Source organism: Somniosus microcephalus, chromosome 15 (assembly GCF_052327205.1).
Source record: "Somniosus microcephalus isolate GS21.2 chromosome 15, FLI_Smic_1.0, whole genome shotgun sequence".
NCBI lineage: Eukaryota > Metazoa > Chordata > Chondrichthyes > Squaliformes > Somniosidae > Somniosus > Somniosus microcephalus.
The window spans coordinates 57,383,749-57,398,592 of record NC_141001.1 but is presented as its reverse complement, the minus strand read 5'-3'; the positions used below and the strand labels follow the sequence as shown (position 1 = coordinate 57,398,592).

Genomic DNA, 14,844 nt, shown 5'->3' with positions numbered 1-14,844 from the left:
TGGCCATTTCTAGCTTTTCCAGTTTTTTGCATATTTGGTGTTGCTCTGGTCTTAGTGTGTTTTTCTGGTATAATTTTTCAAAGTGGTTTACCCATGTGTCCCCATTTTGAATGGCCAAATCGTCGTGTTGTTTTTTGTGTAGTGTTTTCAAGTTTTCCCAGAAACAATTGGAATCAATGGATTCCTCCATGGAGCTGAGTGTATTCTTAATATATTGCTCTTTTTTGGTTCTGAGTGTGTTTCTGTATTGTGTTAGTGTCTGACAATAAGTAAGGCGTAGTTCCTCGTTTTCTGGATGTCTGTGCTTTTGGTTTGATATTTTTCTAAGTTTTTTCCTCATGTTATGGCAATCTCGGTCAAACCATTTTTTCATAGTTTTTTGTTTTGGGTTTGTTCTTGCGAGCTTTCAAGTTTGCATTTGTTGCCAAATTATCAAAAATATTGTTAGTTTACTAACTGCCCGGTTTACGCCTTCTTTATTGTGAGTGTATATGTTATCCAGAAAGGTGTCTAAGAGAGCTTGAGTTGATGCATTGCTAATTGTTTTCTGGTATTTTTCCGTGTCGTTTTTGGCCCATCTGTACGATTTTTTGGTGTTGTACAGTTTACTGGGTTGTGTTTCTATGTTGTGTTGTTTCTGTCTTTTTGAGGAACATAGTAATTTGACTGTGATCTGACAGTGTTGTTTGTGGTTTGACTGTGAATGCTCTGAAGAGGATGGGTCTAAGTCTGTAATCATATAGTCTACTGTGCTGCAGCCAAGAGGTGAGCAATAGGTCGATCTTCCTAGGAGGTCTCCTATGAACCTACCATTGACAATGTACAGACCCAGGTTTCGACAGAGCTGTAGTAGCTGTTTTCCGTTGGTATTTGACTGCTTGTCGCAGTTATGCCTGTATGGAAGGGAAGGGATGTCAAAGTGGTTATTCCCGAAAACGTAATTGTTTCTCTGATTATTGGTGAAGTCTGGTTCTTCGCCCGTTCTTGAATTGAGGTCCCCACAGATCAACACGTTACCCTGGGCCTGGTATTGGATAATTTCCCCCTCCATGTTGGAGAAGGTGTCCTCTTAAAGTACGGGGAATCGATTGGAGGGATATAAAGTGCGGAAATGTAAACATCTTGGGTGTTTGAGATAATCTCCTCTCAAGTTTGAGCCACATATGGTTTTCGCCCTTTTTTATAAATTTGATGTAATTCTTAAGTTCTGTTTTAAACCAGATCAGTATGCCTCCGGAGTCTCTGCCTTGGGTTACACTTGGTAATTTATTGGAGGGGACCACCAGCTCAGTGTACCCTTGGGGACAGCCAGTGTGTCCTTTTCCTTTATACCAAGTTTCCTGTAAAATTATAATATCTAGGTCTTTAGTTTCATCTATGAACTCTGGGGTCCTACTTTTCACTTCTCGCAGTGAAGAGCGTAGACCTTGGATATTCCAGGTCGAAATATATAAGGATTTCATGTTAAGTTTGATCTTTTACTATGATAGGTTAAAGAGTGGTACGTGTTTGTCGTGTCTAAGTGTGGGGAAAAAAAAGATCACATCAGTTGTCTATAAAAGTTAATACAATTTGGTTACAGTTCTTTCTATTAATTAGTCCTTGATCCATAAGGCGGAAGTAGATGCTGCTGCACATCTGCTTATTGTCTCTTAATGGATTGTTTCTGTCTGAGGTATTGCGTACGTCCTGTGCATCTCTCCCTCTGTCTGGCTGGGAGCGGTCCTATTCCCCTGTGGGACAGGAGTGGTGCAGGTCTGTCTCTCTCTCTCTCCCTCTCTCTCTCTCTCCCTCTCTCTCTCTCTCTCTCTCTCTCTCTCCCCCCCTCCCCCCAGTCTCTCTCCCTCCCCCCAGTCTCTCTCTCTCTCTCCCCCAGTCTCTCTCTCTCTCTCCCCCCCCCCCCCTCCCCCCCAGTCTCTCTCTCTCTCTCCCCCCCTCCCCCCAGTCTCTCTCCCTCCCCCCAGTCTCTCTCTCTCTCTCCCCCCAGTCTCTCTCTCTCTCTCCCCCCCCCCCCTCCCCCCCCAGTCTCTCTCTCTCTCTCCCCCCCTCCCCCCCCAGTCTCTCTCTCTCTCTCCCCCCCCCCCCCCCCCCCGCCACCCCAGTCTCTCTTCCATCTGGCCTCCATACTAGCTGTCATTGTAAATGGTTCCTCCTCCCTTTCAAAACACTACCATTACCCACTTCTCAAAAAACCCACCGTTGACACCCTTCGGTCCTTGCAAATTTTCACCTTATCTCCAGTCTTCTTTTCCTGCTCATCTATGAACGTATTGTTGCTTTCCCTAATCGATGCCAATCTCTTTCTGTTGAATCTCTCCAAACAAATTACCACCCCTCCCGCAGCAGCAAAGCAGCTTTAACCAGACTTGCTTTATAACTGACTGTGGTTCATTATCCCTCTTCATTCCTTCTAACCTTTCTGTAGCCTTTCACATCGTCGACTGTGCCATACTTCTCCAGTGCCTGTCTTCCATTATCTAATTCGTGTGGGTCTGCCCTTGCATCGTTCCACTCACACCTATTCAATTGTAGCCAGAGTAACTCCAGCAATGGCTTCTCTTTCTGCCCTCAGACCATTCATTACCTTTGGCAATCCCCCAAGGATCTATCTGTGGCCCTCTTTTCCTCATCTACATGCTACTCCTTGGCGACATCTCAGACATGGGATTAGCTTCGACGTATACACTAATGATACCCAGCTCTAACTCTCCACTGCATCTCTCAATCCCTCCACTGAGACTACTGTCAGACTGCTTGTCTGACATCCAGTCTTGGATGAGCTGCAATTTCTTTCAGCTAAATATTGGGAAGACGAAAGCCATTGTCCTTAGCCGCGAGCATCAATTCTATACTCTTACCAACAACTCCATCCCCTTCCCAATGTCTTAGGCTGAACCAGAGCCTCCGTATTCTCCTTGACCCTGAGCTGAGCTTCCAACCCCATATCCTCTGCAACACAAAGATTATCTACTTCCATCTATGTAATATCACCTGCCTTAATGCTATCTTAGCCCATCTGCTGCTGAAATCGTAAACTATGCTTTTGTCATCTCTAGACAATTCCTAGCTGGCCTCCCATCCACACCTTCTGTAAAATTCAGCTCATCCAAAACCATGCTGCCCATATTTATCCTGCACCAAGTCCTGCTCATCCATTATCCCTGTGCTCACTGACGTCAACTGATTCTCGGTCTCCCAGTCCCTCATTGAAAATTCTCATCCTTGTATTTGAATCTCTTCATGGCCTTTAGCCTTACAACCTCCATCCTCTGTCCACAAACTCTTCATACTGCTTATTCTGACCTCTTGTGTATCCTCTCTCCTTCTACCTCTCACTGTTGGCTGTGCCTTCAGCCGCCTCAGCCCCACTCTCTTGAATTCCCTCCCTATACTCTTCCGTCTCCCCCTGTTCTATTAACACTATCCTTAAAACCAATCTCTTCCATTTAGCCTTTGGTAAACCCTCCTAATATCTCCTCCATTAGCTCGTCATCCATGTTTTGATTACACCTCTGTGAAATGCTTTGGGATGTTTTTCCATTTAAAGGTGCTATATAAGTGCATGTTGTTGTGGGGAAGATTAGGGGCAGCCGGGGTCAAGAGAGGTAGTGGAGAGTTTGAGCTGGGTGTGGTGACCATCAGTGTGGAAGTTGACCGTATGTCTGTGGATGATGGTCACTGGCAGTGCATTTCGAGGAATTTTCTTTAACATTAAAATGGTGCATTCAGGGTATTTAGAAACTGTTTTGCTTTACCTAAATGTATATCCATATACAACAGGTCCAGCCAAGCTATCCATTCCCCAAAGGCTGCCTTAAAACTTCTTTTCCCTCTGCAAAGAGGCAATCTAACTCCTACCACTAGTTCACAGAGACTCTTTCCCCCTCCAACTCCACCCCGTTTAGATAGGCCCTATGTATCACCCAGTTTAGAGACACTTTGACCCCAATATTGGCGGGGAGGGTGCGGGTGAAGCTGAAAAGAACCGATTAACCTGGCAAGGCTGGGGACACGGAGGCCCTGCCAATCTTAACAGCAGGGCCTCATTTGCATCTTTTAGCCACCTCCTGCTCAGCAGCCGTCCAAAAGGACAATCTGACAAGTGGGCAGGAGGGAACACTAGCGGCAGAAGACTGCAATCAGGGACCCTTGGGAACGGGCCCCGGAAATCGAGTGGGGGAGGGAGGACGCTCCGGTTGGTAATTGGGTAGCCGAGGGAAGCTTAAGGTTGAGGTAAAGATCAGCTATGATCTTATTGAATGGGCCATATGGCCTAATCCTGCTCCTATTTCTTATGTTTTTATGAAGGCTTCCTTGAGGGGTCTGGGGGAGCACTCCTGCTCCTGCTCCTGTTGGCCCACAAGAGGTGTTGAAGAAGCCACTTACCTTGGGAAGCCGACAGCTCCTGCCTCCGTTTCACTGCCGAGTTTCCCGTCCCCCGGGAAACCCGTGCCGCACAAGTTACTTTCAAAGCAGGCTCCTAATTGCACTGTTGGGAGTCCTATTTAAATATGTTAATAAGCGTCCTGCCTCTCCATGGAAGGACACTCTGACGTCCCGAATTCTGCCGTCGTAAAAATGTCAGGGGCATGTGAGCGGCATGTTGGGGTCAGGTTACGTGGATTTCATTTTTTAATTCCCCCCACCCCCCGCTGACACACTCCCGCCCATCGTGGGGAGGGGTTAATATCGTGGACTTTAGGGGGCGGAATTCAGTTACGCCCCATTTAGGACGGTAACGAAATTATCGCCGGAGATTTAGTGCCCGACGCGGAAGTATCGCCCTGGCCGCTAAATTTGGCTTACTGCCCCGGCGAGGAAGCAGAGCACTATCTTGGGCGCTCCACTTCCTCTTGGTGTGGTGGCGGTTGCGTCGGAGCGATGACTTCGGCGCCGGCGTTGACAGCGGCGCAGTGGCCTGGGGCGCTACCGGCGGGTGCACGGCGCTATCAGATAGCACTTCAGTAGCACCCCACCGAATTTCTCGATAAGCCCTTTGCACCTTTAACATAGAAAAACGTCCCAAGGCGCTTCACAGGAGCGTTATAAAACAAAATGTGACACTCAGCCACATACGGAGATATTAGGGCAGATGACCAAAAGCTTGGTCAAAGAGGTAGGTTTTAAGGAGCATCCTAAAGGAGGAAAGAGAGGCGGAAAGGTTTAGGCAGCTGAAGGCATGGCCACCAATGGTGGAGCGATTAAAATCGAGGATGCTCAAGAGGCCAGAATTAGAGGAGCGCAGATACCTCGGAGAGGTGTGGAGCTGCAGGAGGTTACAGTGATAGAGAGGGGCAAGGCCATGGAGGGATTTGAAAACAACAATGAGAATTTAAAAATCAAGGCGTTGCTTAACTGGGAGCCTATGTAGATCAGCGAACACAGGGGTGATAGGGGCTTGATCGGGTGGATGCGGGGAGGATGTTTCCACTGATGGGTGAGACTAGAACTAGGGGGCATAATCTTAGAATAAGGGGCTGCCGTTTCAAAACTGAGATGAGGAGAAACTTCTTCACTCAGAGGGTAGTAAATCTATGGAATTTGCTACCTCAGAGAGCTGTGGAAGCTGCGACATTAAATAAATTTAAAACGAAGATAGACAGTTTCCTAGCTGATAAGGGAATTAAGGGTTATGGGGAGCGGGCAGGGAAGTGGACGTGAGTCTAGGTTCGGATCAGCCATGATCCTATTGAATGGCGGAGCAGGCCCGAGGGGCTGTATGGCCTACTCCTGCTCCTACTTCTTATGTTCTTATGATAGGTGAATGGGACTTGGTGCGAGTAAGGACGCAGGCAGCAGAGTTTTGGATGACCTCAAGTTTACGGAGAGTAGAACGTGGGAGGCCAGCCAGGAATATGTTGGAATAGTCAAATGTAGATTGAGGTAACAAAGGCATGGATGAGGGTTTCAGCAGCAGATGAGCTGAGGCAGGGGCGGATTTGGGTGATGTTCCAGAGTTGAAAATAGGCGGTCTTAGTGATGGTGTGGATATGTGGTTGGAAATTCATCTCGGGGTCAGATATGACACCAAGGTTGTGAACAGTCTGGTTCAGCCTCAGAGAATTGCCACTATTTGAAATAAAAACAGAAAATGTTGGAAATACTCAGCAGGTCAGGCAGCATCTGTGGAGAGAGAAACAGAGTTAACGTTTCAGGTCTGCATTTGGTTTACTGAAATATATGACGTGCCACCACTGTTTGTCTTTGCTGAGTGAGTTTTATATACAGTCTATCGGAACGAGGCTCAGTCTATAAACCAACAAACAAATTTGTTCAGTGTTAAAAAGGTAAGTAACTGGTATAACAACACATGCACACCAATGAATTGCAGAATTGTGCATGTCTCTATCTTGCCTTGAAATATGAATATTAGCCAGATTGTATTGTGGATTCCCTCCAGCTTGCAAAAAGCATTATGCAATAACTGACTGTAACGTTATAGCCAGTAATAAAGCCAGTAATAGATAATCTAACAATGACAAAAATTGTCACAGAAGAGACTTGGCTCTTTTCAGCAATTCAGTCAGTCTGCTGCTCGCTTACTCTGCATCAGTGTCTCCATATTCCACATTCTGAACTGAGACCTCCCCTTTGTCCTCCTGGCACAGAGGTTCATGCTGAAGTGTTAGTCAGCAATTGGGACTTCCCTTGATGTTGTCTGGGTTGGCTGATCATTAAGAAAAAATGGCTTTCCCACTGGCCATCTGCGAGAGCAATTGGATTTGTGAGCAGCAGAACTCGAGGAATTCACATTGTGGGAAACTCTCTTCAATGGCAGGACACCATACCTCAGCACCCTGGCTCCATTTAACCACTGTTCTGTGTCCCACCTACAGTGAGATTAAGTTAGCGGTTCTCATGTACACTTTTTTATCCCCATATTTGCTGCTCCAGTGGATAAGAAGCATTCATTGGCTGCTGATTCTGACTATGGCCATTTACTGTCCCTCTAACTTCTAGAGTTGGCTTATATGTTGTTTAACCTCCTGTTTATTTATATTTCCCTTGTGCTGTTCTACCTGTCCTGTGCTGTTATTTGGTTTATCGCTGGGCTGTAAAATATTGTATGGAACTGTGGGTGGTCATATTTGCTGCTCCCTGTAGCCTGTTCTCATCTTCCCATCCCATGTTCACCGGTGCAATCCGGGTCAGCAGGAAGCCACTGTGGTCTGCACTAAAAGGGATAGCTCCTTTTTGCCCATGCAACAATAGTGAGTGCATTTCAAAAGTAATTCATTGACTGAAGCATTTGGGACTCCCTGAGGCTGTGATAGGTGCTCTCTAAATGCAAGTTTGTTTGTTCATTTGTAGTGTAAAATAAGAAAGACGCACAAATAGCTGGACCTAGTCCTTCCATGTCTTGTCCCCTGGTGCAGTCCAAAAACTTCTTTTCTTCTTAAATGAAAAAGCTTCTATTCATTGGGAAAATGTAGTAATTATTTTAGAAACAGCTTTAAAATCAAGGAATTATTTTACAGTTTATATTAATATTGGACTTGGATAAAGAATATATAGGTAGAATTAGAGGGCCTTGCGTAATGTTGATGTATGGAATGTTAGAACAGACTGTGATTAGATAGATGTAATACATAAAGAAAGGTTGGGATTTAGCTTTAGGTTTCTCCCTCTTTTTATCCCCTCTTGACCGATCCAGATGTCTCCAGAACATCTCCAGCAATTGCTTCTTTTCCTTCCCCTGCACCGTTACCTCTGGAGTCTCCTAAAGATCTATACTTAGCTCCTTCCTCCGACTTATCTACATGCTGCCCCTTGGTGACATCATCTGAAGACACGGGTCAGGTTCCACATAGATGCTGAAAACACCCAGCTCTAACTCCACCTCCTGTATTGACCCCTCCACTGCCTCTGTGTTGTCAGACTTTGTCTGACGTCTGGTCCTAGATGAGTCACAATTTCCTCCAATTGTACATTGGGAACACCAAAGCCATTGTCTTTGGACATCGCCACAAACTCCGTAACCTCGCCTCCGAATCCATCCCCTTTCCCAGCCACTGTCTTGGGTTGAACCAAAGTGTTTGCGACCTCGACAACCCATTTGACTCTGTGCTGAGCCTCCTGCTCCATATCGCTCCATCACAAGGACTGCCTCTAACAGCGCCCTACTCCACCTTGTCCATCTGCTGCTGAAATCCTCATGCCTGCCTTTGTCACATCCAGACTCGACTACTTTTACAACATTGTTGGAAATATTGCCCCACACATACTTTGTGATATAAACCACAGAGAAGAGGGAGTCAGGCTAAGTACAACTTGGTTTTTACGGTTTATATTCCAGTACCTGTGTGAAAATGGCAAAGCATATGGTTATAGGCTGCATGTTGAAAAGGGGTCTTGTTTTGCAATGTATTAGTGATCTTGGAGACAAGCTATTAGAAAAGATGACTTTCCATACAGGCCAGGAAGGTTCCAGTTTGACCCATATTCTGTGATGAGAAAGCTGATCTGAAATGCAAATATGATGAAGGCAATATAATTAGTTTTAGCAATCTGAGTTGTGCCAGAACAGGTAGTCTGGAGAAATTGGGCCTCCGGCCTCATGTAAAGTAGGCCCCAGGCAAGTCACCAACGATGCAGCTGCACATTGCAGGCTGCTGCATCACCGGTGACAACGGTCGTCAGGACTGCTGAGGAGCTGACAGGAGCAATCCTGCTCTTGAGGTCGCCACCATCACAGAAGCCAGTCTTCAACCAATTCGATTCACTCCACGTGATATCAAGAAACGGCTGAGCGCACTGGATCCAGAAAAGGCTATGGGCCCCAACAACATCCTGGCTATCGTGCTGAAGACTTGTGCTCCAGAACTAGCCGTGCCTCTAGCCAAGCTGTTCCAATACAGCTACAATACTGGCATCTATCTGACAATGTGGAAAACTGCCCAGTTATGCCCTGTCCACAAAAAGCAGGACAAATCCAACCCGGCCAATTACCACCCCATCAGCCTACTCTCAATCATCAGCAAAGTGATGGAAGGTGTAATTGACAGTGCTGTCAAGCGGCACTTACTCACCAATAACCTGCTCACTGATGCCCAGTTTGGGTTCCGCCAAGACCACTCTGCTCTCGACCTCATTACAGCCTTGGTCCAAACATGGACAAAGGAGCTGAATTCCAGAGGTGAGGTCAGAGTGACTGCCCTTGACATCGAGGCAGCATTTGACTGAGTGTGGCATCAAGGAGCCCGAGTAAAACTGAAGTCAATGCTAATCGAGGGGAAATGCTCCACTGGCTGGAGTCATACATGGCACAAAGGAACATCGCTGCAGGAGTTCCTCGGGGCAGTGTCCTAGGCCCAACCATCTTCAGCTGCTTCATCAATGACCTCCCCTCCAACATAAGGTCAGAAATGGGGATGTTCGCTGATGACTGCACAGTGTTCAGCGCCATTCAGAACTCCTCAGATAATGAAGCAGTCCATGCCCTGGACGACATTCAGGCTTGGGCTGATAAGTGGCAGGTAACATTCGCGCCACAGAAGTGCCAGGCAATGACTATCTCCAACAAGCGAGAGACTAACCACCTCCCCTTGACATTCAGTGGCATTACCATCGCCGAATCCCCCACCATCAACATCCTGGGGGTCACCATTGACCAGAAACTTAACTTTACCAGTCACGTAAATACTGTGGCAACAAGTGCAGGTCAGAGGCTAGGTATTCTGTGGCGAGTGTCTCACCTCCTGACTCCCCAAAGCCTTTCCACCATCTACAAGGCACAAGTAAGGAGTGTGATGGAATACTCTCCACTTGCCTGGATGAGTGCAGCTCCAACAGCACACGAGAAGCTTGACACCATCCAGGACAAAGCAGCCCATTTGATTGGCACCCCATCCACCACATTAAACATTCACTCCCTCCACCACCGGTGTACCGTGACTGCAGAGTGTACCATCTACAAGATGCACTGCAGCAACTTGCCGAGGCTTCTTCGGCAGCACCTTCCAAACCTGCGACCACTCCCACCTAAAAGGACAAGGGCAGCAAGCGCATGGGAACATCACTGCTTGCAAGTTTCCCTCCAAGTCACACACCATCCTGACTTAGAAGTATATCGCAGATCCTTCATCGTCGCTGGGTCAAAATCCTGGAACTCTCTCCCTAACAGCACTGGGAGTACCTTCACCACACGGACTGCAGCGGTTCAAGAGGCGGCTCACCACCACCATCTCAAAGGCATTTAGGGATGGGCAATAAATGCTGGCCGTGCCAACGACGCCCACATCCCACAAACAAATTTTTAAAAATGGTCGTCGGGACTGCTGAGGAGCTGAGAGGAGCAATCCTGCTTCTCCCAGCTCCACGTTGAGGTAAGTATATTTTATTTAAAACATACCTTTTTGGTGGCTGTATCAAAGGTCTGATACCTAAGCCAGGCAAGTCCGCCAGCACTATTGATTGGTGAGCCAGAATATGTTATTAATGAGACCTGTCACTGGGGTCTTGGATTCTATCAGGCCAGCTCCAAGTAACTCTGCAAGCCAATAACCTAATGAGTGGGATGGTCCTAGTTGTCCAAATAGTGGGAAGCTTACAAGAATTATGTACTGTTAAGCTGGGTGGCTTCAGCTAATTACACTCCAGCAGTAGCTTGAATAGACTTGGGGGTGAGCGGGGGGGCTAAAGTGTGGCATTTGCAAACCTGCTACTAAGTTTTCTGAACTTGGGTAAATGGAATGTGCCCTTACAGAGGCTGGAATTTTATGGGATCTGTAGTGGGTCGGATGGAAAAGTGCATTTCTTTTGACAGCGGGTCAGGACCCGCAGTCATCCCGCCGCCACGTGCCTTTCCCAATGTCAGGTCTTTCAGTGCTGAGCAGATCCGACAGGCAGCGGTGGGGGTCCCAAGTAAACTCATTATAATGTCATTAACAGATTATTAACAGGCTTTTTTAACTTACCTTTTCACTTTAACTTCATGGCTATGGGAACCACGCTGGCCGGGAACCATGGCTGTCAACCTGAGGCGGGAGTTCAGTGGCCATTGCTCCAGCTGATTATTTGACAGCTTCAAATGCACAATAAAAGCTCCCACCTGACAGATCATCACTTGCCTCAGCCACAAGCTGTTTCTCAGTCAATTTCCAGCACAGATTCTGCAGGCTTTCCACTTTCCACTCTCACCTCATTGGCAGAACTCTTTCACCGTTGACAGAATGCTGCTGTCATCTCTACTTCACCTGCCATCTATTCCATCAACATGGGTGCCCTTTATACTGTCGCATCTTGGTCCTCAGAATCCGACCATGATCAGCCCCAACACCAGCAGCACCAGGCACACCTGCAGCAACAACAACACCAACTTTCTCCGCAATCACTGATACTGCACAGGACAGAGGGCATCAGCACCCGAGCACATTGCTCCCAGGGATGGCCTCACCATGGCCAGATTTACTTCACTTGATGCTGTACACACATGATGTGCCAGGTTGGCAGCACCCCACACCAACACCATAAAGCATCCCTGCAATGCCCAAGCCATTCCTTTCATACTCTATCACCATTGCAGGGGGTACCGTTATGTCTCACCATTCACTGCAGCTCACTAAGCCACTTCCAAAGGTGCACACAAATCTGTCCAAGAACAAAAGGTGTTGAAAATAAAGATTTCAATGTTTGACAGCACATTAACAGAAACTTTACATGAACATTGGATAAAACACACAAGTGGCTACCCTTGTGTGTTGTTAGTTGGTATGATTGCACTAGGATGAGGGTGAGTGTGAGGGTGGCTAGTGAGATGGGGTTGTGATAATGTAGACAGAGAAAGAGGGATGGGTGGAGGTGCAAGGTAAGTTGGGGTGAGTATGGAGGTGCAAGGTAAGTTGGGGTGAGTAAGGATGTGCAGGGGGAAGGTAGGGGATGTGATGAGAGGCACAACAGGATGAAGGTGTGGTTTTTTTTACTAACGTTTCGTGATCTACTGAGATCATTGAAGGGTTTGTGCCACTGCACCCAGATCCTCCTGACAACATCCCTGTTTGTGCCCTCCTGTGCAATGTGCAACCAGGCTGTGTTGGTCTCCTGGGGAGGTCTCTACCGCCCATGGGAAGAGAAGAGGACCTCCCTGCGTGCTGTGACTCTCCATAAGCATATGGAGTGAGTCATGGGAGAACCTGAGTGCAGCCTTGCACCTCTGTACAGTGCTTGTCAGTGTTTGCAGCACCTCAATGCTGTAGAACACGGACAGCACAAGTGTCAAAATAAGGTTGGCCATGGTCCCTTTAAGGAAACCGGCTGATGATGCATCGTCAAATGACGTCATCAGACCCGCTTCCTCTAATTGGACCGGCAAATGCGCTGGGCGGGCTTAACAAGCCCATCAATGGAGAGTCATTTTGGACAGCGGGCTGGAGCCAGCAGCGGGGTCGGGACCTGCTACCAATGTCGCCCGCCCCGGACCCGCCGAGGTCAACAAAAGCCCTGCCAGAGTAAATGTTTCCCTCCATATCTGACAAACGGAAACTTCATGTATAGCCCAGGGACCCACTTCTGATTGTCATCGACAAACTTCTGCAATGTGCATGTGCGTTGACAGGAATACAGGATAGAGATCAGCTGCAGACCTTCCTGGCTGAATAGTTTTCGAACAATGTTTACGTTAACGTGAAGAATAACCACTTGGACAAGGTATTTGAAGTCTACCACTGACTATATTGGAGGGCTACTGTGACTGTTGAACCCTACAACAACACCAATTGTCACCTTTTGAGAGAGAAAGAAAACAGATTTGGAGACGTGTGTGTGTGTCAATAGAAATATATCATCCTAATATTTATTTTTCTCTCTGTAGTATTCCCATTCTAAGCATTAAACCCACCTGGGAGGACAGTCATACAACCTGCTTTGAAGTTTCCATTTTTTCTGCTTCATAATCAGTTGCTAGGGGATGCATTTGAATTACCTAATGTGATGCTCCCTAATTCCCTGTGAGGAAGCACCCTAACCCTAAATTTGCTCAACCCCTCTCAAAGGGATGACAGATTGGTAGTGCACCACGTCAGGGAATCATGGATGTGCCTTGCATCCAACCATTCCATGGCAGTGCTACTGTGCCACATCAAGCAGTATATTTTGAATCTGTTTTATTTCTAGTTGTGATACTTGAATGGAGATATTAATGTATAATTGTTCTATTGATATTTAGAAACCTTGGATGTGAACATATTTGCAAAACCAAAGAATGTCTTAGTGAATGAAGATGTTTCCCTGGAATGTAAAGTTACTGGCTATAAAACACCAACACTCAACTTAATAAATGTAGGTGTCCAGTGGTTGTTTGGGCCCAAAAAGGAAGAGATCTATGTCTTTAATGGAGGACAACATCAGCCAATAAGACCAGGAGCAAAAATGTCTGAAACCGAATTACAGAAAGGAGATGCTTCACTTTATCTTCCAAATGTACAGTTTAATGAAGAAGGAGAATACACCTGTGTTGTATTTGTCACTCCTGATAAGGTAGCAAAGAGTTCAGAAATGCAGGTGTCAGGTAAGTCTCCAAAATGTTAACTGTTGTTGATCTCTGTATTAAGTGGGTTGGGGAAACACTAAGGTATAGTATATTTAAGCATAAAGCTGTACAATAAACATGCTCAAGATAGAATAGGTGATTCTTTGGGTTAGCACACTTATCTTTTCACCAATGAAGTCTGGGTTTGAATGCAGCCCAGACTGATGGAATGAGATTCCGCTCTGTCTGCTAGCAGCATGTGTGAAATGAGTTTGAGCACTCTTAATATTGGCAATCTCACTCCCGAGACCAGCAGGAAGGCTGTGTGGGAAATTGGAAACTTACAATGGTGCAGTAGGGGTACTTCTCTGAGGAGAAAGGTGAGGGACAGTGTTGGGGAAGAGTAGAAGAGTTTTAGTCGATCACAAACACACCCAACGAATGAGAATACTCCCAACATTGAAATATATGATGGCTACATAAGCAGTGAAAAATATAAATTATACACACAATCCCAACAAGAGTATCATAAAACATAATTAAAAAATTGCACAAACATTTGATATTAATATGGTAGATGTACTACTGGAAATTTGAGGACTTTTAATACCATCACTCTAAACCCCTTGAGAGTGTATTATTTCCATAGCCCTTCGAATTCTATGGTCTTTCAAGGCCAATTTCTGCAGCAATTCTAACCAAATTCAATGGCATGAGAATATTTCCTGGCCGATTTGTCCAGGGTTTAGAAAATCTCAATACAATAAATATTTTTCCAATATTGTATATAAATAGTGCTAAAGTATTGTTCATGAATTTTAAATGGTTTAACTCCTTTGTCACCTTACCCTTTCATATCTCTGTAACCTCCTCCATGCCTACAAACCCTGCCCCGAACACTCCGTTCATCTGACCATAGCCTCTTAAGTATCCTGCACTGCTCCATCCCACCATTCCTTCAGCTACCTTGCCCTATGTTGTGGCAATTTTTTTTCCTAAGCACCTTCCATCGCTCCACTTCCTTCTCATTTTTTAAGATCCTCCTTAAAACCTATGTCTTTGACCAAGCTTTTGGCCACCCCTCCAAATATCTCCTTTGCCTTACCATTTTTTGAAACAAATTATGCCTCTCTGAAGTGCCTTTGGAGGTTTATCTACATTGAAGGTTATATAAATACATTGTTGTTGTCCTTCACCTCTACCTCCTCTTCCTATTCCACATCCCCTCTTTGCCTCCTCCCCCTCATCGCCCCCTTTCTCCTCATCCTCCCTTTCTCCTCAACCCCCTTTCTCCTCCTCTCCCCCCTTCTCCTCAACCCCCTTTTTCCTCAACCCCCTTTTTCCTCCTCTCCCCCTTTCTCATCCCCCCCTTTCTCCTC

General features: G+C 46.3%; 1 protein-coding gene and 1 pseudogene across 3 annotated transcripts in view; both read left to right on the top strand.

The window, feature by feature from the left end:
- Positions 1-14,844, top strand: part of LOC147106753 (natural cytotoxicity triggering receptor 3 ligand 1-like) — a 744,151-nt pseudogene that overhangs the window by 520,961 nt on the left and 208,346 nt on the right.
- The window catches only part of LOC147106754 (uncharacterized), a 45,836-nt gene continuing 44,227 nt past the window's right edge, over positions 13,236-14,844 (top strand). For all 3 annotated transcript variants that reach the window (XM_086007840.1, XM_086007839.1, XM_086007838.1), the window contains exon 1: positions 13,236-13,504. In XM_086007840.1, coding sequence (XP_085863966.1) covers positions 13,366-13,504 — 139 coding nt within the window. In that variant the 5' untranslated portion in view covers positions 13,236-13,365. The remainder of the gene's footprint in view (positions 13,505-14,844) is intronic.